This window comes from Littorina saxatilis, linkage group LG16 (genome assembly GCF_037325665.1).
Source record: "Littorina saxatilis isolate snail1 linkage group LG16, US_GU_Lsax_2.0, whole genome shotgun sequence".
Lineage (NCBI taxonomy): Eukaryota > Metazoa > Mollusca > Gastropoda > Littorinimorpha > Littorinidae > Littorina > Littorina saxatilis.
Genome location: NC_090260.1, coordinates 23,732,683 through 23,755,299, shown reverse-complemented (window position 1 = coordinate 23,755,299; position 22,617 = coordinate 23,732,683). Strand labels below are relative to the sequence as shown.

At 42.3% G+C, this 22,617-nt stretch overlaps 1 protein-coding gene across 1 annotated transcript in view; it reads left to right on the top strand.

The window, feature by feature from the left end:
* LOC138950628 (prion-like-(Q/N-rich) domain-bearing protein 25) overlaps positions 1 to 22,617 on the top strand; it is a 201,083-nt gene that overhangs the window by 163,082 nt on the left and 15,384 nt on the right. The window contains exons 9-11 of the mRNA XM_070322336.1: positions 12,175 to 12,309; positions 12,945 to 12,998; positions 21,550 to 21,651. Coding sequence (XP_070178437.1) covers positions 12,175 to 12,309; positions 12,945 to 12,998; positions 21,550 to 21,651 — 291 coding nt within the window. The remainder of the gene's footprint in view (positions 1 to 12,174; positions 12,310 to 12,944; positions 12,999 to 21,549; positions 21,652 to 22,617) is intronic.

Here is a 22,617-nt window from a genome sequence, read left to right as displayed (position 1 = left end):
CATTCTCGTAGCTTTGCGTTCGTCGTCGAGATGACAGTCGGTTGCATAATGTTCAAATTGTGCAAACCAACTCTCGATGTCGTCTTTGTCATCAAGAAAAGGGATTTTTGGGATAAAGTCGTCATCCCCACGACGCCTCGACGCGTTATTGTTGGCGTTGTCTCGGCGTGCTTCCGTTTGTATCCTCAACTGTTCTAGCTGAAACGCGCGATCGGCTTCTCGTTCACGTGCGCGTTCGAGAACTTCACGTCCACGTTCACGTTCCTCTCGTGCGCGTTCTTCACGTTCACGTTCGCGTTCACGTTCCTCTCGTGCGCGTTCTTCACGTTCACGTTCGCGTTCGTGAGCTTCTCGTTCCTCTCGTGCGCGTTCTTCAGCTACAAACTCACGCAAGTCTTTGCCTTCGAGTCCTAACTCTCGTCCTATCGCCAAAAGTTCGCGAGTCCACTCTAATCCGGATTTTTCAGGGTGGATCGGACCTGCACGTTCATTACTCGCAGCGGATACATAAGTCGTTACACGCGCGCCTAACGTCTGAGAATCATTATCGCTCGATTCTCCTTGGGTGTTGACATATGTGTCACCACCTTCAACATCTGAAACTACGGCCTCGGCCGTATTCTGGTTCTGCGGGTCAGCGTTCATTTTTGCTATATGCGCCCTAGTACTCGGGTGTTTGGATGTTTGCATATCCTTTACGTTAACTCACACACAGATATTCACTGAATCAAACTGCAAATACGTGATGCTCGGTTGAAAAACCGATTTGACTAAACTGCTTTTCACACACTATTTACTAGAGAGAGAAAACTCCCCCACTATAGAATGAAGTGTTACTTTAGTGAAGCTCACTTTGCTACTTGAATTCATGAACGTTCAACGTTACCTCAGTAAACGTTACGTGTCCCAATGACACGATTTCTCTGAACCATTCTAATATCCTTTTACAACCACGGATACCTAACACTAGAATTTATGGTTCTTCTGGTATATGCCAAACAATATACCGTTCTATCGAGTGAACTTCATTTTAATATCTCATCGGCGCTCCATCAACGTGGACCTTTCGCCTATATTAATATCAACTCGATTCTATCGCACAGTAAGTCGAAATAAGATTCTTCAATTATCTACTGCTGTATAGACAATAATCTAATTTTCCTAACCCTTACTCTTGGCGTTGTGAAGTGTGACTGTCTGCAGAATCAACTTCACTTCCACGGTCCTTCTGGACGAAGATGAGTGCTATCCCTCGTATATAACCCAATTCGCCCACCAACCTCCCACGGCGACCAACAATATTATAATTTTGTCGACTAAGGGACACAGGATGGCCTGACAGGGTGTTAGTCCACTGTCTTCTGTTATAGCCTTTTGTTTAGCACAGCCAAATAGGGGGAACTAAACTACTATAACATTAGTGCTTTACGTGAATTATTATAGTGACGTCAAAGCCTTGCGTCACTCTTCATTTGGATTATTCCCGTGTGCTGAAGCACACACGTCAGACTCTGTTATCGTTAAATGATGAACTAACTATAAACATGAATAAATACAAAAGTTGATTTATACGATGATGAACATGAACGGACGAACACACAAACGAAAAACGAATAGGGAATTTGTTTGAAGAAAATTTGTTTGGGGAAGCCAAATTGAAATTACGAGTTACAAAATCCCGGACGAAGCCCCCATATGTCACAGGTCAGTTTTCGTCAGCCTGTTTCTTTCTGCGTGCGCCTTCCAAAGGAAGTTTATGGAAGGAAAACACGCCGCCTTTTCGTATTAGCTAAAGAAACAGGTACTGCCTGGACTTTACTTTCCTTCACTCTTTCCCATGCTCTCGAAGTAGCGGAGAAAGGTCAACATTGGTTTACATAATTTAATACATGGATAGTGTTAATAAAATTCTTGCAATGCAGCACACATTAATCAGGTTAGTCTATATTTTTGCTAAATATCAGTATCGTACTAAATGTATCACACACTGTTCAAGCTAGGTCATGTTACTTGCATCTCAGCACACTCTGATCACATGTCTATTGCTGCTGGATTTCAATTCTGTCACGGTAATCTAACGTGACTCCGCTGCTGCAAACGTTCTTCATAATCTTCCCTTGGAGGACATCAAAACAAAAGGAATACACATAATGTTTATGAAGTTTTGACTTAGCTCGATGTCATTGAAAAGGTACTCGAGATGACGTGCAGCACTTGACTAGTCTTGAAGACCGCGCTCCTGGTTTGAGTCATCACTCTTCTTCTCAAGACACCATCATCAAGTTAATAGCAGAAGTAGTCTGGTTACATCTCTCTCCACAATTACGGCAACATGAGGAAGAGGAAGATGAATGAATCAATTGGACCGTGGGTTCCTGAAACAGATCAAAGGGCCATATGTGTTACCTACACAGCCTGTCTAAAAGACTTGGTTTGTTCATATTTTATTATCGTTCTCTCTATTACTGTGTTTCGGAAAATGGGGCTTTGGCAACAGCGCACATTCAAACGTACACAACTTGACAACAACACAATGTACATGACTGACACGATACACTCATCTCCGCCCAGATCCCGTGGAACGATTGTCGATGTAATAATCACAGTCACTTACCTTCAAAGAAGGGGAACGGCTTTTCCTCCAAGCGTTCTTCGCTCCATGGACTTGCGGAAAACGACCCTCTCGTGAAACGATTTTAGTTTACGTCAGTACACTTGGATACGTCATATGAATACGTCACTTGGCTACGTCGTGTAATGCGCGAGTAGTCTCGGTTGCCTATTCTATTCTTGACAGGTTCGCGTCTCATAATAATAATTCATGACAAAGGGTATCCCTTATTTTGGGCGAGCAGCTGGTCAGCCAAGGACTATCAATCTGGGGCGAAAGTGATAGAGAGATAGAGTGAGTGAGAGAGAGAGAGAGAGAGAGAGAGAGAGAGAGAGAGAGAGAGAGAGAGGCAGAGAAAGTGATACAGAGATAGAGTAAGAGAGAGGTATGAAATCAGAGAAAAGGAAACACAGAAATAAAGAAAGAAAATGATGAGAGAGAGAGAGAGAGAGAGAGAGAGAGAGAGAGAGAGAGAGAGAGAGAGAGAGAGACAGATAAACAGATTGACAAGCACACAGACAAACTGCTAGACAGACAGACAGACATACAGACAGACATATACACAAAGAGAGAGGCAGATAAAGTGATAGAGTGAGAGAGAGAGACAGACAGACAGAGAAAGTGACAGAGAGATAGAGTGAGAGAAAGAGAGAGAGAGAGAGAGGGAGAGAGAGAGAGAGAGGGAGAGAGAGAGAGAGAGGCAGAGAAAGTGATACAGAGATAAAGTAAGAGAGAGGTATGAAATCAGAGAAAAGGAAACACAGAAATAAAGAAAGATAATTAGTATATCTTTATCTTCCATGCCTCAGCAACTCGGGAGCACAACTTTTCCCGCAAAAAAAGCATGATCACATGATGTATGACTCTCTTGGAGAATATGGGTCGTGAAGGACCCGCACCATCGGTTGAGGAATAAACACTTCGAGGCCTCTATAAAAAGTATGGGCCATGGACGACCCGCATCGTCGGTTATGCAAGGGTGTGTGTGTGTTCTGGCGAAGGTTAAGTAATTAAGATCTTGTAGACATATTTTAACTCTGTTCATACACAGAATTACACAGCGTCTAAGGCCGTTCACTAGGAAATGTATTTAACTACTAATTCCTTCTACTGGTGACCTCGGTCTACCCAGTTTCTATCGCCCTGTGACCTCTATGATCCAACTATATGGACAGCCATAACCTTGCACTAGCTTCTCGAAATCCCGTCGAATCTCAGCTATGCTGGGTCTATAGGCATGATACTCCGGTGGCTTCTCAGATCCTTCATACTGTCATCTGGTCGCTATCTTCCTTTCAGACCTGGTTATATGACGCACTGCACAACATAAATAGCGGACATCTTGTCTTAGATATCTGTCTGCTATGTTTACATTTTACAGTGTTAGTCGATTCAACGTATGCGATAAACACTAGCGATATTCAAATGCTTATTCCATTTACCTGTTAAGTGCTTTACTCGGGCTTCCTTTCTCCTGGTCGATTACTGTGACAACCCCTCTCTGTCCCCGGACAGTGGTTAAGTGTAACGATACCTTCGTTGCGATTTACAACGTCAACTCTCCTCGGTTAGTGAGCTGAATTGACAGTGCGTGCACCACACTTCGCTATGTCACGCTACATCTCTGGTTAGCGCTTCTAAAAGCGTGGAGGATATCACTGTCAAACTTTGCCTGTTAGTGTTATTCGTGATTTCCTTCACATTGTCGGCCGTAAGTTAGCAAGTTGCGTTCTGATTTACAATGGTTTTTTTCTGGCTTGTTCAAAGGGTGACTTACTTTCCAAATATCATATCTTGCCTTGTGAACTCCCTTGGTACTATCTCTCAGGAATGAATTATTTAAAACAGCGACAGACATGCGCGTTCGACATTCTCTTATCATTTATTCCAAAACAATACAAGAAACAAGTATGGAGCCCACCTGTTTATGTTGCTCACTAAAATCAAATTCATAATCACCACTGTTGTGCAATCACACATAATAGAGGACCCATGATGAGTCAAACGGACACTCAATGTTTATCACGCTAAAAATTAAGGGCAGCAGGTACCTTCAAATACACCTTTTTTCTCTTCCAAGTCATTTGACCACAGCATTCATCTTCTTCTTCTTGCGTTCGCCGTCACACCATCAGTTTAGTCTGCGAGACGAATGACGTCGTGGCTTCCAGGTCTTGTCTGCTCCCATAGAGTTTGGTGCGGAGAGGGACTGATGCTGGCCACACTTTGTCTCTGATTGGTTTGAGTTGGGGGCATGTCATTAAGACATGTTCTGGAGTCTGGTCTTCCAGACCACGGGGACAGGTTGGTGATGGGGTCAGCTTCAGCTTCCTGAACATGTGGGCGTTGAGGCGACAGTGACCAGTTCGTAGTCGTATGATCACTACTTGCTGCCATCATTCTAGGAGATGATATGCGTCTCTCGTGGATTGTGGTCGCATTGCTGCCTTCACGAGGGTTTTCTTTTCAGCGAAGCTGACCAGGTTGTCTGGTTGTTCCTCCCTGGCTCCGAGTTTGGCGGGCTCATCAGCTGTTTCATTGCCTGGAATTCCGCAGTGTGCTGGAACCCATTGCAGGACTACTCGTCGAGTCTTGGCAAGCTCCTGGAGTTTCTCCATCAGACGAGGAAGTTTGTTTCCTGCAAGGGCTTCCAAGGCAGACAGTGCATCAGAGAGGAAAACAACTTGGGGGCATTCGCTTTCCGAGTCATGAATCATGGAGGCTGCTTGCATGATGGCCTGAACTTCTGCTGCATAGTTTGAGCAGTACTTTTCTGTTGGTATCCCTGCTGTAGAAGTGTGCCCCTCAGGAGATCTGACAAGTACACCTGCTCCTCCATTGGCCACGGCGTTTGTTGCTGAACCGTCTGTATACGCGTGAATCCAGGCGTCTTCAGGTTACCGTTCAGCAATCATGGCGAGTGTTAGGGTGCGCCTGGCAGTGTCGTTCTGGGAATCTCCTGAGGTAACGTAGGGGACAGTGGTGGAGATGTGAAGATTCGTGTAGTCTTCATTCCATGGCTGCGGCAGATCTGAGAAACTGATTGGTAGTGCTGATGGAGGTACAGAGGCTTGGTGCTCTCTGGCAAGTCTCTTGCTTTCATGCAAGAAGCTGCTGCGCTTGAGGCGGTTCTTTGTCAGGTGATCCATCCTCTTCTTCATCGGATGCGCAGGCAGGCACTTGAATTTCTCTGTCTGAACCATGACCTTGGCGTCTCTCCTCTGACTGAGGGGTTGAATGGCAGCGACTTCTTCCATGGTCTTTATTGGTGTGGATCTCATCGATCCAGTAATGATCCTGAGGGCTTGGTTTTGGACCCTGTCCAGTGTCTGCTGGTGGGTCTTCGCTGCTGTAGACCAAGCTGTGGAGCCATACTCAAGATGGGGCCTGACTGCTCCCTGGTAGACTCGCTTGAGTATCTCTTCGTTTGCTCCCCAGCTGGTTCCGGCTAGCTTCCGCATGATGGCAAGCTTGCGCCTGGCCTTTGGCTTTGCTTCAGCATTGTGGATGTGGGGTTTCCAGGTCTGTTTCTTGTCAAAAGTGACACCAAGATATGTTGCCTCGTCATCACTTCTCAAGGGTGTGTCACCAAGCTTGATGGTTCCAGTATTTTGTTTTGAGGATAGGGTGAAGAGTGTTGTGGAGGACTTTTCCTTGTTGATGGCAACACACCATTCATCTGCCCATGCCGCCAGCCGGTCAGCAGCCAGTTGCATCCTGTAAGTGGCAGTTGTAGCGTATTCCTCCTTGCACCACATCACCAAATCATCAGCATATAATGCAGCGTGGATACCTTTGGGAAGAATTTGTACAAGGTCGTTGATGAAGACCAAGAAGAGTGTAGGAGAGAGGACTCCTCATTGTGAGACACCATGTCGCAGTAGTATTTTCTTGCCGACTCGACTGTTGACTGAGATTCTTGCTCTGCGGTTGTGAAGATAGGATCTGACCCATCGCAGCATGTTGCTTGCGATTCCACATCTCTGCAGTTTCACGAGGAGGCCATCAGTCCAGACCTTGTCAAAGGCTTTCTGTAGATCAATCCAGGTGGCGAAGAGGACCCTCTGTTCCTGGAATGCATCTTCTATTTCTTGGGAGAGATAGGTTGCCTGGTCTTCTGTGCTGTGAAACTGTCTGAAGCCTGCCTGTTCAGGAGCCAGGATGTTCTCATTCTCTAGATACCAAAGCAGGCGCTGGTTGACCATCCTCTCTAGGGTCTTCACAGTGCAGCTGGTCAAGCTGATTGGTCTGTAACTAGCAGGCTTCTTCTTGTCCTTTCCTTTCTTATGGATAGGAATCATGATGGCCTCTCGCCAAACTTGTGCCAATTTGCCTGTGTCCCAGCTGAGATTGCCGTCGCGATATAACCTTGAATGGTTGAAAACGACGTTAAACACCAAATAAAGAAAGAAAGAAAGAAAGAAAGCTGAGATTGAAGACCTCCAGTAGTTTCAGGACAGCTGTGTTGCCTAGGTGCTTCAGCATCTCGTTCGTGATCCCATCTGGCCCTGGGGATTTCCTGGTTTTTAGTTTCCTCAAGGAAATTTGTAGCTCATGAAGAGTGAGGGGTTGCTTCATGGGTTCCACATCTGTGTGGTGTTGTGGCCGCTCTCTCTGTTCTCTTCTTGCTTCTCTTTGCTGGACAGGACTGACAGGTACATTGCTCTCGTCTGCATAGTTGTCAGCAAGACGGTTAGCTGCTCGTCTCCCTGTCAGCATCTCTCCGTTCTCTTCCAGTGTCACATTCTGGCTTCTGTTTTCCTCATCATTGAGCTGTCCTACGACTCTCCACAGCTTCGTTCCGTCTCTCTCAAGATTCAGCACAGCGGTTTTTTCTCTCCAGCTTTTGCGTCTGGCCTGGATCTTTGCCTTGAGAAATTCAGCCTTTGTCTGCTGGAGCCGTAGATGGTTCTCATCTGATGAGCTACTTTCTGCTGCTTGTCTGGCAGATTCCATCTCATCCTGCAGTTCTTGTAGCTGGTTGGTCCAGTATGGCTTGTACTCTTTGCGAGCACCTCGTGGGATAGACTCGTGGGCTGCTTGCAGGATGCAGGCGTTCAGGTCTCTGACAACGTTACTGATGTCTCTACCTTGGACATGGAGGTCCTTGGTAAGAGTGTTTGTTCGGTGTCTGAAAAGACTCCATTTAGCCTTCTTGTAGTTCCAGCGAGGGTGGACAGGGTAGTTCAAGGTGTTCCTGTTGATGGAGAGGAACACTGGCCTGTGGTCACTTCCTCCTAACTGCTCTCCCACCTCCCTGGTGACGTCTCGGTGGACATCTTCGGTGCAGAGAGCAAGATCTGGAGTGGAGGTAGTGCGCCATCGTCTGGAGTAGAAGGTTGGGGTATCATTTGGGGAGTTTATGAGGATGAGGTGGTGTTCATCTTGCCAGTCTTCCACTTCTTCACCCGGCGATCCATCTGACTGTAACCCCAACTCTGGGAGTGAGAGTTGAAATCACCTACTGCGAGAAAGCTCGAGTCTGGGACTTCGATGGTGTCAAGGGATAGTGGACGGTCGTTGGGGCAGTACAAGTTCAGGATCTGCAACTCTGTGTCATTCAGTTTGGCCCGAATCATTTGGTACTCTGCTCCCTCCATGTGAACGGCTGTTTCGCAGGCTTGGATGTTGTTCCTAACTAGTGTCAGGACTCCGCCTTTGCGTCTGTCAGCTCTGTCCTGTCTGAAGCACTGGTAGCCTCTGACCTTGAAGGTTTTTCCCATCTACAGGTGGGTTTCTTGAATGCAGCAGACGTTGATGCTCCTTTCATGCAAGATATTTTCTAGCTCTGTCTTCTTGTTCATGACTCCTTTTGCATTCCAATGCATCACCATAAAAGGTTGACGCTTCTTGGATGTTGAAGTGGTTGTTGTGCTACCAGTCGCATTCCTCCTCCGTCCCCTGGCGCAGCAAGACGGACGAGAGGGACCTCCAGTAGCTGAGGTTGGACTCCTTTGAGGCTTGGAGCCCGCCGCTGCCTCACCCTGGAGGGACCTCAGTGGGCGAGCGCCATGAGTGTCGCGTCTATCTGATGGTGTCATGGTTGGCGTTGATGCGTGGTACCATGGTTTATTAGAGTGCGCCGTGCAGCCCAGTACCTCCGTCTTCAGCACTCGAGGTTTCTGTCGGGGTTGCCTCACCCTTAGCTCATGGCCCGTACGTCCTACTCTGAGAGCACAGGGGGGGGAGGATTTGCCGGGATCCCACCCGGAGCTAGGGTTTTAATGCGCCCATAATCGCATTAGATGAGTCCCGTCGAAGGGCGATGGAGCATTTCGAAGAGAGTAGCAGTGCCGCCTGCTACCCCACTCCACCCTGGTAGGAAACACCGCCAGTTTGGTCCGCGGCCGCAAGCGGCTGGTCTTCATATCTAAAGTCCATTCCCCTATCCGCCACCCGGGGACGCGCTGGGTTGGGGGTGGTCGCCCCACTGAAAATCCCACACTGGGTTAAAGAAGTTCAACCTGTCCCAGTACAGCATTCATGAAACAGAACTGTTTGTGTAAAAATTCGGTGTGCTTTTGCTTCAATGTATGTAGAGTAATAGTATATGATCAAAAACAAAATGTGATTTTAGATTGACTTAGTAAAAATTATTAAATGAAGCATAAGCAAAGCGATGAATCAAAACATGTTAGTTCACGGATGACAAAATAAATTCAAAACTATTTATCGGAATGATTTGAAATTTTGCAGAATTGTTTTTGACATTCTGATGGATGATTTCTTCCAGAGGATTTTCTCTAGAAAAAAAAGAGTTAAAGAGATAAACATTTTTCAGTTTTCATAATTGTTTACCCACAAAGTCAACATTGTATCTCTTTAACTGTTGGCGTTGTGCATACCCTTGTTACTATCCGAATAGTACATGTTGCGTTGTGAATACCCTTGTTACTATCCGAATAGTACATGTTGCGTTATGAATACCCTTGTTACTATCCGAATAATACATGTTGCGTTGTTAATACCCTTGTTACTATCCGAATATAACATGTTGCGTTGTGAATACCCTTGTTACTCCGTCGCGATATAACCTTCGTGGTTGAAAACGACGTTAAAACACCAAATAAAGAAAGACCCTTGTTACTATCCGAATAATACATGTTGCGTTGTTAATACCCTTGTTACTATCCGAATATAACATGTTGCGTTGTTAATACCCTTGTTACTATCCGAATATAACATGTTGCGTTGTGAATACCCTTGTTACTATCCGAATAATACATGTTGCGTTGTGAATACCCTTGTTACGATCCGAATATAACATGTTGCGTTGTAAATACGTACCCTTGTTACGATCCGAATATAACATGTTGCGTTGTGAATCCACTTGTTACGATCAGAATATAACATGTTGCGTTGTAAATACCCTTGTTACTATCCGAATATAACATGTTGCGTTGTTAATACCCTTGTAACGATCCGAATATAAGATGTTGCGTTGTGAATACTCTTTTTACTATCCGAATATAACATGTTGCGTTGTGAATACCCTTGTTACTATCAAAATTATTACCAATTCAGTACCCCATATGGCTTTTTGACCAATCAGGACGGATTTTAGGTGACCCTCTAAATGTGATAACGCTAAAAATAAACAACACAAAGTACAAATCTAAATCAACAATATCAGCGTGATTTATTCTAAAGAATGACACTTTATATGCTATCAGATAATACTGTCTTTATATAATTATATACAAACAAAATACAGAAAAGCGAGTTGTGTCGGTGGGAGCTTTACGGAACAGCAATTTATAGGCACCACCCTCTAAGTATGCAATGCCGACCCTCTGACTTGAAAACTAAATTGTTAAATTTCGGAATAAGCAAGTGAAACTGCGTCACTCGCTTTACGTCAAATGTATCTTTAGGTCATTTCCCATCCGTCTGGAGTCGGTTCTAAACTTGTCGCTCTCTGTTCAACAAGAAAAACCGAAGCAACCGAAACGCATGTTCAACATGGTTTATCTTGTGAGATTGTTGTGTGCAGGCATTTCACCTGTTAATATTCATCACGTAAGGTGAGTGATTGGCTGATCCAGGTCACGGGAATGCTTTGACTGGCATAATCAGGTAGGAGCGCTCAAGTTCCCATTGCGGCTGTTCTGTCTAATTCGCGGGTTCGTTTCGAAAAAAATTTGTGTCGAAATAAACGGTAATAAAACCGTTAATTCTAATATGCTTACTGTTGGCGAATGATAACAGACACGTCTCACAAACGATATCAGCATTCGCCTGAAGGCTCATGCTTGATATCTTTTTTCTCGACATGTCAGTTATCTTTTGCAAACAGTCAGCATATTAGAAATAACTCATAATAATATGTTGCGTTGTGAATACCCTTGTAACTGTAATAATATAACATGTTGCCTTGAAAACACCCTTTTTACTATCCGAATATAACATGATTGTTGCGTTGAAAACCCGCTTGTTACTATCCGAATACAGCCGCACTCGCCTAAACAAAACACGCTTAAGAAAAAAAACCTCGGATATCTGAAACCAAACCCAATTCCCCGCCAGACCCCCCTCTCTGTAAGACTATTTATAATTCGAATAAGCCAAACTCTGTCAAAAAATAGCTAACCCAAACACGGACATCTCAAACGTGATTTTGACAGATAAGCCAAACTCTAAACACTGTCGGAGAGACTTTTTTCTTTTTTTTTGGCTTGAAAAACACGTCAGGAAGATAAACATATTTCGTCACGGCTATAATTATCCTGCGGAAACGAACACGTCACCTGTTTTTGAGTATGCGGGGAAACTGATGACGTGTAGAAGGAAGAGATCTTTGTGAAGAGCAAATCTACCTGAGGAATGTATGTGCTCATTTTGAGCGAGTGGTGAAGATCAAACCACAATAAACAGGCAACGAAACAAAACATTTGCCTACAATCTATGTTTACAGAGATTTGATCTTGATTTATGACCACAGAGACAAATTGTCTAATTTTGTTTCTTTTCTTTCTTTAATGGAGAGGGTTTCATGAAACATTACATTTATTATGACTTACTTGGAATCCTTTTAACAAAAGCGTAGTTGCTTGTAGAATCTTTGGTTTTGTTTCTGAGATGTGTCACTGTTTTCACCATTTATTTTTACAGTTGGCTTTGAGGTATTAAAAAAGCCCCACTGAAGAAAGCACTTGTAACTTGTCACACACACACACACACACACACACACACACACACACACACACACACACACACACACACACACACACACACACACACCACGCAGAGAGAGAGAGAGAGAGAAACATTCCAAGTGATTTTACAACTTATCCTGAAAAAAAAACTCGCTTAAGTCGAACTGCAGGGTAATTCCTCGGGAAAGGTTTGGCTTATCTGGACTCGGATATGCACAAACTCGGATAAGCGAAACGATTTTTCATTCCCCGGGCGATTTCGGCTTAAGCGTGTTTGACTGTATAACATGATTGTTGCGTTGAAAACGCCCTTGTTACTATCCAAATATAACATGATTGTTGCGTTGAAAACGCCCTTGTTACTATCCGAATATAACATGATTGTTGCCTTGACAACGCCCTTGACAGCGCCCAATGAAGGCAGGATCGGCAGTGACTGCGATGGGGTGAAGAAGTGTGACGCCACTCTGGGGGGCAAGTGTGGCCCCACGCTGAAGTGTGAATGTCCAGCAGGCACTCCCGTTCTGCACGACTTCCGATGTCGTCAGTATCCAACTCTGGCTCAGAGAGAGAGAGAGAGAGAGAGAGAGAGAGAGAGAGAGAGAGAGAGAGAGAGAGAGAGAGAGAGAGAGAGAGAGAGAGAGAGGGAGAGAGAGAGAGAGAGAGAGAAGGGGAGAGACGCTTGGTTTATTGTCATTAGCTAATAAAAGCCTTATAGACAAGGTAAAAATAACAATTTCTGCATTATTCAATAAAACAAATGGGAAATAACCTATAAAAGGTAGACGGACAAACAAAAAGAGGGGGGAAGAGAAGGAACAGACAGACAGACAGACATTGAGAGTGGGAGAGAGAGAGCCATAACGACAGAGAAAGTGTGTTTGTGTGTGTGTGTGTGTGTGTGTGTGTGTGTGTGTGTGTGTGTGTGTGTGTGTGCCTGTGTGTGTGTCAGAAGTAGAGAGAGAAAGAAGGTTGTGGTGGAAGAGAGAATGGGTGTGTTGGTGGAGGAGAGAGTGGGTGCGTTGGTGGGAGAGAGAGTGAGTATGTTAGTGGGGGAGAAAAAGCGGAAGAGATCGTACGTATGAAAGATACACACCTGCGCACACGCACACGCACACACACACGCACATACGTTTGCTAACTTCAATTGATGAATTGTATTCATTGTTGTTTGACAGATGGATTTAGTGGTAAAAACGACGATGTAGCGAGTTCCAATAAGAGCGTTAAGAGTAAGTATGATTTCACATTACCTCTCTCTCTCTCTCTCTCTCTCTCTCTCTCTCTCTCTCTCTCTCTCTCTCTCTCTCTCTCTCTCTCTCTCTCTCTCTCTCTCTCTCTCTCTCTCTCTCTCTCTCTCTCTCTCTCTCTCTCTCTCTCTCTGAGTTTGTGCCATGGAACGATAGAGCATGATTGAAAGCCGATGATGTATGTTAGCACTGTAAACTTGTTTGTCGTTGCACCTATCCATATTGTTAATTCATGCGCTGGATATGTTTTTTGGTTTAAGAGAAAGAGAGTGAGAGAGAGAGAGTGAGAGCGTGCGTGCGTTCGTGTGAGTATATGTTAGAGAGAAAGAGATAAAACCGGGTGATTGTCCATAAATACAAACACACATTACTGACACCCCCCCCCCTCCCCACACCCCGTTGAAATGAACCTTGTGTGTTTAATCAATAAAATGTCTTACGTCTCTCTTTCACTCTCTGTCCCTTAACTCTCTCTCACTCTCTCTCTCTCTCTCTCTCTCTCTCTCTCTCTCTCTCTCTCTCTCTTTATTACTTTAAAACGGTATCTTTTTGTTTTTTTTTTCTCTGGAACACTACCTTTTTCCTACCTCTTTCTCATTGTTCTATTGATGTACTCACTCACACACTGTTCATGTGGACATTTGGCGAAAGGTTTTTGTTTTTATTGTTTTATGTGACCCTCCACCACGAAATGAGTCGCATGTCACCTCGACTCGCGCGGTTCTGCGCTAGGCTTAATATAAGTCCGGGGAGTGTCTGGTAACAATGTGAGGGTCACCTTAGTCACAGGATTATAACTCAAACTGTTTTTGCTCTTTTCTAAAACGGTTTTCACCACTGGATAGAGCATAACAAACTCTTTTGGAAGATGTAAAAATATGAAAATCATGCAAAGGTGACATGCGACTCATTCCGTTGTGGAGGGTCACATATGTCATGTTTGAACTTTCCGGGTCAAGTTGCATGAGCGTTCTCTTCAGTTCTTCCCCCTTTTGTTTTCCTGTTTATTGTTTTATTACCATTTTAGTGCACCATATTACTAGCTGACCAATCAGGGCTGATTCTGGGTGACCCTTTAAATGTTATAACGGCCAGGCAGAGACCATTTTTATTGATCAATCAAAAATTAGGAAAGACAAACTAAAACTTTGAACTTGTATTTTCAGGGTGACTTATTCTATGGTGTGACAATTTTAACGAAGAAACCCATTACCATGTAAAATACCAAAAAGCCAAGTTTGTCGGCGGGGGTGGTTATACAGGCACACCACACCTTCTGAAAATGACATGTTGTGCTCAGCTCGCTTGAAACTTACATGGTAAAATATCCGAGGAATGAAATGAAACTGCATTCGTGACTCAGTTTTCTTCAAATGCAGTTTTAAGTTATTTCCTTACTGTCTTATGTTGATAATGAATCTGATCCTATCTAGTAGACTAGAAAAATCAATGGAAAGGGGTTTGTGAACCTGATAGAGTGTTGCGTAAGAACCTGTCAGCTGTTAATATTCATGAGGTCAAGTTTGTGATTAGCTGCGATTGGTTGCATCAGGTTATGTGCATAAGGTCACACAGGCCTCGGTTTAATCCCGTCTTTCTTTCTTTATTTGGTGTTTAACGTCGTTTTCAACCGTTCAAGGTAATATCGCGACGGGTTTAATCCCGTCCCCGTTGGTTGTTCTGTCTAGAGTTGCGTAGTAAGTTTGAATTTTATTTTGGTCGAAATAAACTGCATGTTAAAAAAAAACGTTATTTCTAATATGCTGACTGTCAGCAAATGATAACAGACATGTGTCATAAATTGTATTCAAATTCGTCTGCCGGATCATTTGGATATGTCCTTTCCTCGACATATCTGTTATCATTTGCTGACAGTCAGTATATTAGAAATAACTAATAATATCGTTTTTGATTCACCTGAGTAACAGTGAGTAAGTGAGTCTTCCGTGTCTGTATGGATGGCGGGCTTGCCGACCGTCTGTGGACAACAATAGTAACGTTAAAGAAATTATATCTAACAAAAAAAAGGTCTCAGATCGCCCCAAAAGCTATACACAGTTCAGGTTGGGGGGTTGTAGTTATATGACCACACACCAGGAATACCTTAAAATAAACGTTTGAGCGCAGATTTACTCAAATTGAAAAAAGGCTGTGTTTTGAGTGGGCATAATTGTCGTCCCACCTTTCGACCCTGAGTATTTCATGCACTATTCCTAGAGATACAGATCTGAAATTGAGCCGAGAGCTACAGAATTCATTGTTGGAGTTAAATAGATGAAAATACACACGATCGATGAAGGTCTTAGAACTAGTGCTTGAGCGTTCTATTTTTCAAATCTGAATGCTGTGTTTGGTAGTCGTTGTAGACCTTGATATTCTCCAACCAACATTGTGTCTGTTTTTGTTGTGCGAAGCGTTTTAGCGCTCTATTGCACGGAATTTGCATGCGTAAGCTAGACTGTACATTTGACTTCCATAATCCAACGGTCTTGATCTTCATTGATGAATGGGTATCTAGGAAATCTAAATAAATAATGATGACGACCGGAAGTCCTGACTCCTGACAGGAGAGCTTGGCGAATGAAACCTTTCTCTGATTAAAATTCATTGAATTATTTAGCATAGTTTTGGAGCCGCTTTGAGCAATTCATTGCAGGTGTTTCTTAATTACAGTACAGCAAATGTCCCTTGAACTTTTTGAGGTCCAAATCGTCAGAAAACCTTCAAAAATGGCAGCTTATACAATATTTGTTTGAGGTTATCTCGGATGTTATGCAAGTTATAGACTGTTGAAACTGTCCACACTTTTCGGATTTGATGTGGGGGTCACAGCGGGGTCATGTTCGTTTCATAATAACTGAACATTGATGGAATCTCAGGCGTTTTTTAAGCTGAAACTTTGAACACTTCCAGGCTTTGATAATCTGCCCAGAGGACCCTAGTTTGGTTTGTTACCGTTGTCACATTTTGGGGTCACAGCGGGGTCATGCGATATGTTCCTTAAAGGCTCCCATATTTGTAGCGTTCATTAATTAATTCATATTGTTTACATGTGCCAATAATGTTATAAAACTGTACCTAAGGGGATATAATAACGATTGGCTGTAGCTTTCGAACACAGAAAAAAATATTTCAGTATTGCAAAGTGGTGTTGATAGTGTCGAATGTAAACAGAACAGTCTCAACGTGAAAGTGGATGTTTTCCGGAAATTGCGCAGGCGGAAATATACGATCTCTCACAGCACATATTCGCAAGAATAAGGCCACAGGCTTCAGCTGACAAGCTACAAGTACATCTAATTTTCTAATAGGCCTATGTACTCACGTGTCCAGCAAAACTTTGGCGAGTTCAGTATCCCTTTTGTACTTGGTTCTCAATTTGAAGCGATGGGCCTCTGACAAAAACAATCTTTCTTTCAGCGCGATCCAGCGCTGGTGCTGCGTGGTGATGAAGCAAGGAGTCCACTTTCTCTTCTCAGCAGATTTAGTGGCCTTGACAGCTTTAGACGGGTTTACTTCTATCTTTTTTGCCATTGTACGCAACCGCGCTTTGACTGTCTCCGACGCCATCTTTGGTTTACAAAACGTCACGAAGTGACGTCAGCGGTCTACAAATAGCCCAAGTTCTGGAGAACTGTTGCTAAACAATGCAATACAGAATTAATTATTTCTTGTAATTGGTAAGGACTTCAAACCTAAAACTTTGCAGGAAGCTTAATTTATACATCCCCGCAACGATGGGAAAAGCCCTGGAAGTAATTAAACTAATTAAATAAGACTATGTCAGCCTTTAATACTGTGCGTTGAGGTTTTCTCGGTTATTTTAATTTTTAAAGCAAAGATCTCCAAATTTCACACAATTTTAGGTGTTGCTAATCAGCAGATATAACCAAAATGTTGCTTCTTTTCGCCAAAGTTCAGAGTCACAGCATGAACATGTTCTTTTGGAAAAGAGTTTCACCACTGAAAATATCCACTGAGCTATCAAGAATATAATTGTTGACCTCTTCAAGTTATTATGTCATTGTTTGATTTGGTCACAGCTTGGTGCCTGGTAATTGTAGTCTTGGCTAGACTGTTGGTGATGACATTATGTTAAGATGTCATAGTGTCAGAAATGAGGTCAAGTGTCTGAGTACACAATCATGTTTTGTCTTGGCCAGCCAAAATTTAATTCGGCCAAGAAAATGATGGTTCTTGCACAAAAGAGGTAATACCTACTTATACAGTGGAATCCTTCTTTTAAGGCCAAAAAAATATATGAGAAATTATGTCTTAAAAAAGGAGTCTTAAAATGGTAAAAATTCTGAAACATTTGATCTTGAAAGGGTGCAAGGTCGAATCAGGGGACGGGGGTCTTCTACCTGATGGGGAGGAGGGAGGGTCTTAAAGGGTAGGAAGTACTTTTTTTTCTCTTTTTTTATTTTGGAAGGGGGGGGGGGTTGTACGTCATAAAAGGGGGATTTCAGTGTAATGGTAAAAGATGAAAGAGAGTCGAATTAGCATTTTCTTTTCTTGTTTCAATGAAGACTATATATACATCAGTAATTTGTTGGTAATAGATATGTATAGTGACAATATTTGCGAAATGCAGCCAGATGTTTTTCAAAGTGCAATGAATGTTAGCAATGTCAAGTAGTTTACTCTGTATCGCTCTACATTCTTTTCTTAAAGGGCAAATTGTACAGAATGCAAATCAAAAGAGAATAAATCAGTACATCTTTCTAATTTGAGGATACAAGTGGGTTTTTTATCGTTTGTACATCTGAAAGTGTCACTTGCGTTTCATTGTGACATTATCTCAGCACTGGGGAATCAGATTTAAAATATGTAAGTTTATGGCAGTTGTTCTCGCACATAATATTGTTTTCATAGATGAGTCTTTGATCACACAAAAGTTACCAGGTTTTACTTCCATCACCTGAGTTTGAACTTGCGTTTGTTGCGTGTTATGCGGTAACACCTGAGACATATCATACATTTCGTTACGTCACGTTGTACAAGGACCAGACTGTGTATGTAAAACATCACCAGTAATCACTGCGTAGATTAAAATCCAGCGTCGACGTTTGCGTTTTAGATGTGACAACACAGAACCATAAGCTCAAAAAATACTGAGAAAACGAATAATGAGCTTCTTTTCTATTTTAGAAGAGAACCCGCACTGTTTATCTTTACTTGAGGCACAAGAGTTCTTTGTTGCAATCAGCTCGCAAAGAAAGTGAGTGATCGGAATTTAGATAGGAAACGTGACAACGATTGAAACTCAAACGACTCTCTTTTTGCACGGGGGAGCTATTTTAACCGTATAACTAGAGACTGCCTACATGCTTGCTGTAATGTTAATCAATATTTCGTGGAACACGAGGGTCAGGTTGACCTGACCTACTTCACTGGAGGGGTAAAGACCTCGGTCACAGACTCTTTCTGGTGGCAAAGTTGTGTACAGCTTAAACTGGCTTCGCATGCGCTCACTGCCACAGTAATACACTGACATGTTCATTGTTTTTGCTGCTTAGTTAAAGTACATTATGAAACTCAATGTCAGAGGTTTTATGGGGTGAATTGTTTTGTGTCAAGGGCCATGAGATCGTTTTTTTGCGTGCTTGTGGGACTGGCGTTCCTCTATGCTCCTGCGCTATAATGTCGACAGGATTTATGTTCTTAAATTCTTCGTAACATTAAGAAGCCTTCGTGGTGTAATGGATATGACATTGCGCTTCGGACCCAGTGGTCCCAGGTTCGAGACTCACAATGAACATAGTTTTTACATTTAGTCAAGTTTTGATTAAATATTTTAACATAGACGGGGAATCGAGACGAGGGTTGTGCTGTGTGTGTGTGTGTGTGTATGTATGTGTGTGCGTGTAGAGCGATTCCGAGGAAACTACTGGACCGATTTTTATGAAACTTCACATGAGATAGTTCTGTCAAGCAATCTTCGACAAAGGCCAAACTTTGGTATTGCATTTCAGCTTGAAGGCTTAAATATTAATTGATGAGTTTGTTCATTAAAAATCTGAACATTGTAATTAAAATGTATTTTTCATGTAACAATCCAAAGATGATGCCATCTTATTTTTCATCATTTTCTGATTCCAAAAACATATGAATATATTATATTCGGAATATAAACAAGCTCAGAAAATTAAAAATAAGAAAATTATTATTAAAATTAATTTTCCGAAATCGATTTTAAAACAATTTCATCCTATTCCTTGTCGGTTCCTGATTCCAAAAACATATAGATATGTTATGTTTGGATTAAAAACAAGCTCAGAAAGTTAAAAAGAATAGAGATACAGAAATAAGCGCTATCCTGCATGCTAAACGCAACCGCTACTACACTATACTGACTGGCTTGTCAATTTCACTGCGTTTTACACGTGCGGAAGACTGACGATGCTAAACGGTCTTGGTGAAAAAATGCAGTCCGTTCAGTTTCATTCTGTGAGTTTGACAGCTTGACTAAATGTAGTAATATCGCCTCACACGACTTGTTTTTTATGCGTTCGTTCTCGTAAATCATTATAAAGTGCCAGTTGACAGGTTTTTATGTGTCAAATCAATTTTGAATCATATTCATATATCGTGTCAAAATTGTATCGTAAGATGCTTATAATAGGTCAAACCAACATTTTTTTTGTAATTCTTCATACAATGATTGTTTTTCATCTGCACTTTAAATCGCTGTATTTTAAGTTGAAATTCATTGAAACAAAGAGAAATTATGGCCGTTGTGTATTATTTGCATTTTTGTTCAAGCACAGGTTAGTGCACCACGAAAACAGTGTTCTCTCAAAACAGGAAACGCGCCTATTTCCAGAAGAAAAAAATACGTACACTTCATGAAAAAATGTTATTAAGAAAGGTGCACACAATGATTCGTAATAAAATTAAAATAAAATGTGTGCACCAAATTTCGTTTAAAGTGTCTAGTTTTTTTCGATTTATAATGTTGAACGTTTCTGCAAGATTTTGAACCAGACTGTAGCTGTTGACAAAAACTGTTCATCTGACTTCTTATGCCTCTTGCTAGTACCAATTAACACAGCTCAGAACAGTTACACAAGTCTGCGAGCAAATTGTTTCAATCCAAGCAAAAGACAAGATGTTTATGCAAACATGGTACATGTTTGTAATGAAACAGTGTTTGATTATAATAATAATTATAATAATAATAATTGTCAGTAAGTACTGGTGTCACATGATGATGACTGATGTGAACCAGTTGATTGGCTAATGGCGATGCGCTTAAAACTGTTTCCACAGAGCGTATTCTTCCGCCCTTTGCCTAAGCGAGACTGTACTCTCATCCTCAGAATTAATTAATGACATGTAGCTTATATTCTCCACATTACCAAATGACCATACATTTCCTGCGGCTCAAAGCAGAAGTGTTTTGTTTCTGACAGATTGCATGCGCCTGTGCCACAGTGAAGCCCACTGATCTTAAAATAGAAGTTGCTGTGTCTCTTCTCAGTTTCGACTTGCGAAGATTCTTCTCACATGCCGTTTTAGTGGCATGTAGCTTATTATCCACATTGCCAAATGATGAGTTAGTATACAATTCCCAGCGGCTAACAGAAAACACAAGTGTTATTCCGATAACGTACCAGCTAGACCAGCATTTGGAAGTAGACTGACTCGATCATATGTTTTTTGAATCACGATACCAAAAAGAATTAGATGAAGTTGTTTTTAAAATACTAAACCGATCTTCATGAAACCTTACATGAGAGTTCCTTGGTATGAAGATCGGTCAAGTAGTTTACTCTGTATCGCTCTACACACACACACACACACACACACACACACACACACACACACACACACACACACACACACACAATGACACACACACACACACACCACGACCCTCGTCTCCATTCCCCGTCTATGTTAACACATGTAATCTAAAATTGACTAAAAGGTTTTTTTAAATAACACAACACAGACTGACAACAACAAGAACAAACAGTCAGGCACAAGTGTTTTTCTTGAGAGAGCACGGCTACAGTAACCAGTCGCGCTGTCTGCTTTACGAAGAGCTGATGACCGGCTGAGCCAGCGACAGCTTTGTCCCAGTTTGAACACTGGCTGAGATTTGTTTAAATCTATAAATCTGTACACCACACCGGAAGGTCACTGGGCCTTGGGCATGCACATGATTCACGGACTTTCATCGCACAATCAGTTAACGCTCGATTTCATAAGTACAACAAAGACAATACATAGTTATTAGCAGTTATCATATCAGTAAATAAATCAATCTTATGATGCTCCACCAGCCTGCGTACTCCAAATTTCGGCCGCCATTTTTGGTCGTATTTCCGAAAATTATTCTAGTTTTCGCAAACAAATCGGCTGTGCACACGGTTTATCCTGATTCTGCCGATTTCTATGCTTGCTTCAAATTGAATGGTATGCATCTACTGTTGATGGTAGGATAGGATGCTGTTGTTACACGACCTAAACTGCATGACCCCATGGTGTCACCATTAGCAAAGAATGTGTGACATTTTGTTTTCAGATAACCTTGCCTTGATTCTCGGGGTCGTCCTCGGAATTTTGGGGTTCCTCTCTATTGTGGGTCTCGGCGTCGGCTTGTTCGGACGACGAAAGGGGAAAGCGAGTGAGTGTATTATGTGTCCAGTTATCTGGTCTGTGTGTGTGTCTGTGTCAGTGTGTGTGTGTGTGTGTGTGTGTGTGTGTGTGTGTGTGTGTGTGTGTGTGTGTGTGTGCTGGGGTGGTGTGTGTGTTGGGGTTGTGTGTGTGTGGGTGTGAACACGAATATAAATAAACTTTATTGTCATGAAACGTTGTGTTTATAAAACACGGGAAGGTAAAGAACAAAATGATTTAATTGTTTCTTTTTTTGGAAGCAATTATATACTTATTCTCCCAAGTTAGTGTGTACGGTGTCTACTTGCAAAAGTTGACCGAGTAGATCATAACAATGTATAGGTTGATTAAATTCACTCATGAAAGATGTTCGAACTTGGTTGTTTTTTATGCAATTATCTCGAACATTTATTTCATCTTTTATTACTCCACATTTTTTACATCATCTATTTTCCCCAGGTGTATTGCTGTATCTACCAGTTTAAATTGTCAGGTCGTGTGCACTTATTCTTTTTTTTTCTTTTTTCTTTTTTTTTTAATATTTATTGTATTGACTATATGTTCCACTTCAAAACGTATATTCCTTCTTACGCGCACGCGATCATGTTAACCAACACAGATCTAAGTTAAAAAACAAAGGATTACTGTACTCACCAATACAAAGACGACACAAGACGATTACGAATTTTCGCTTCTGGAAGCTTCATCAGGAAAAGAACACAAAAGACAACAAAAAGCAGACGCAACACGGAACGAACAGGGTTTGAAAGAAAATGGAGGGGAAACACGCAAATAGGGAAAGGAACTCTAGGAACAGACATGAATGAAAGGGGAGAGAAGTGGTTGGATGATGTCAAGGGCACAGGCATACAGACTAAAAGTAATACACACTCATAAAGGGGGGGGGAGGGGAAACACACGCACGCAAACACACACACACACACACACACACACACACACACACACACACACACAC